Source organism: Brassica oleracea, chromosome C6 (genome assembly GCF_000695525.1).
Source record: "Brassica oleracea var. oleracea cultivar TO1000 chromosome C6, BOL, whole genome shotgun sequence".
Classification (NCBI taxonomy): domain Eukaryota; kingdom Viridiplantae; phylum Streptophyta; class Magnoliopsida; order Brassicales; family Brassicaceae; genus Brassica; species Brassica oleracea.
Window position 1 is genome coordinate 1,535,596 of NC_027753.1, and position 2,135 is coordinate 1,537,730.

General features: G+C 34.8%; 1 protein-coding gene across 1 annotated transcript; it reads right to left on the reverse strand.

The window, feature by feature from the left end:
• Positions 1–327: 327 nt before the first annotated feature.
• Positions 328–1,684, reverse strand: LOC106299156 (phosphoinositide phosphatase SAC2-like). The gene is made up of 4 exons (XM_013735290.1): positions 1,486–1,684; positions 1,128–1,247; positions 749–914; positions 328–659 (listed from the first exon to the last, which is right to left on the reverse strand). Exons 3-4 carry the CDS (start codon positions 907–909, stop codon positions 443–445), a joined length of 378 nt encoding a protein of 125 aa, XP_013590744.1. The 5' UTR covers positions 910–914; positions 1,128–1,247; positions 1,486–1,684; the 3' UTR covers positions 328–442.
• Between the last annotated feature and the right edge of the window lie 451 nt (positions 1,685–2,135).

The following is a 2,135-nucleotide window of genomic DNA, read 5'->3' on the forward strand; positions in this document are numbered from 1 at the left end:
GGTATAATGGGAAGAGAAAGGAGTTTTAACATCCATATCCTAAGAGCATCGTTAACCTATTATTTTTTTTTAAGAGTTATTGTGAGTTAAGAGACTCCGCTAAGAGACGATACATTTACGTGCTCCAATGCAAGTCTCTTAATTAAAGATTCTTAAGAAAAAATATTAAACTTTAAAAAAAAATTATTTATTAAATAAAACATAGTAAAATATAACATTTTAAACATTTATTTTAAAATAAAAACATAAAAACAAAGATTAGTAATTGTTTTAGATTTTCATAAAAAAGAAAGAACAAGTGTGTTGTGAATAAAATTTAGTGTTGTGAATAAAAAGAGTGAATAGTGATTAGAGAGAACAAGAGTGTTCAAAGCATTCAACCAAAAAGTGAAAGAAACTCACCACACAATCATTAAAAATGTTCAAAGCATTCGACCAAATATCAACTCATTTGATTGGTGGCATTGTAGATAACAACAACATACCATCGGGTTGCTGCCGAGAATGCTTTGAACACTCTTTTCTGAAGAATGGTTGTTGCTTCCTTGAGCTGATCCTCCTTTGCATCTTTACCGTCGTTACCATTCTCCACCGCTGAATCTGATGCAGTCTCATCGTTACTGGGAAGATCATGAGTAGAACATTCACCAATGTTGTTCCTGCACTAAGAACCAAAAGGATGTAAATCAATCGAAGCCTAGTTAGTAGCAGTTCAAGAAACTATATAGAAGAAACAATCTCTTGAAACCTGAGAGTAACAGGCTTTGTAGATTCATCATCTGGTTTTTGTATATCTTCTGTTTGAGATCCATTGTTAGTCTTGGAAAAAGCTGCCTCTGCAATGGGAGTTGAACTCTCTGTAACAATAACGCCACCGTCTTTGTCTGCTTCAGGCAGAGGAGGAGACATATCTTCTGCAATTGGACAAATCAGTCAATAGCACGAAACTTTCAGTGAAGTACAAAGCAGAGAATGTCTGTACCTTATCGAGCAATGAAACCTAAACACTTTAGCCTTTGACCATTTGCAACGCTAAAGCAGTGAAGATCTAAATAAGTACATAACCAACATACGCTCTAGGGAACCAAAAATAAACAACCAAACAGTAAGTCTGTGTAGATTCTTACCACCTAAAAGAGAAATAGATGTTTCATACTGAACTGAACAAGCCCTAGTTGTAGCATCTTCTGGTTGCAACGCACTATTCGTCTTGGATGAAGCTGTTTCGGCAATGGGAGTCGAGCTTTCTATCATAGTCACACCACCGGTGTCAGCTTCAGGCAAAGGAGAGAGATCTTATGCAAAAACAAATCTTTCAGTTAAATAAACCCCACCTAAAACTCAAACTATACAACCTTTGAGCCCTTCAAACTCTAAAAGCAGGATTCCATACAAGTATGATTTCAGACAAATGTTTTAGTTGAAGTACTAAAACTATGAAGGTCTAGACAAGTTTAAACAAACCTACTTATTGGATCTTCTTACCTCGAAGAGGAGAAACAGATGTTTGATACTGAATTGAACAATCCCTAGAGGTAGCATCTTCTGAATTTTCTGAAACTTTTGGTTGCAACGCAATGTTAATCTTGGAAGAAGCTGATTCAGCAATGGGAGTCGAACTTTCTGTCACAGTAACTCCACCGTTGTCAGCTTCAGGCAAAGGAGAAAGATCTTCTGCAAGTGGGACAGTTCAATCAAAAGCAAAAATATTTCCGTTACAAAATAACATATACTTTTTTAAAAATCTTCCTACACTTTAACTCTCTAAGATCAAGAAGCTACATTCAAAGTCATCTACGTAACTAGGCATGGGCATAATATCCGTAACCCAAAATCCGAACCGAAAAATCCGATCCGTATCCGGTCCGAAATGTAAATAATATCCGAATGGATTTTGTAAGGTGGTACAAAACATATCCGAACCCGAACGGGTAACCCGAAAAACCGAAAAAAAACGAAAAATCCGAAAAAATATCCGAAGAAACCGATCCGAATGTCCAAAATAATATACAATATAATTATATGAAACATGAATATATACTTCAAATATTCAATTTCATATTTATTTTGATATGTTATCTAACAATAAGTATTTCAAAATAACTACCTTAAATACTTAATTATATATAAATAAA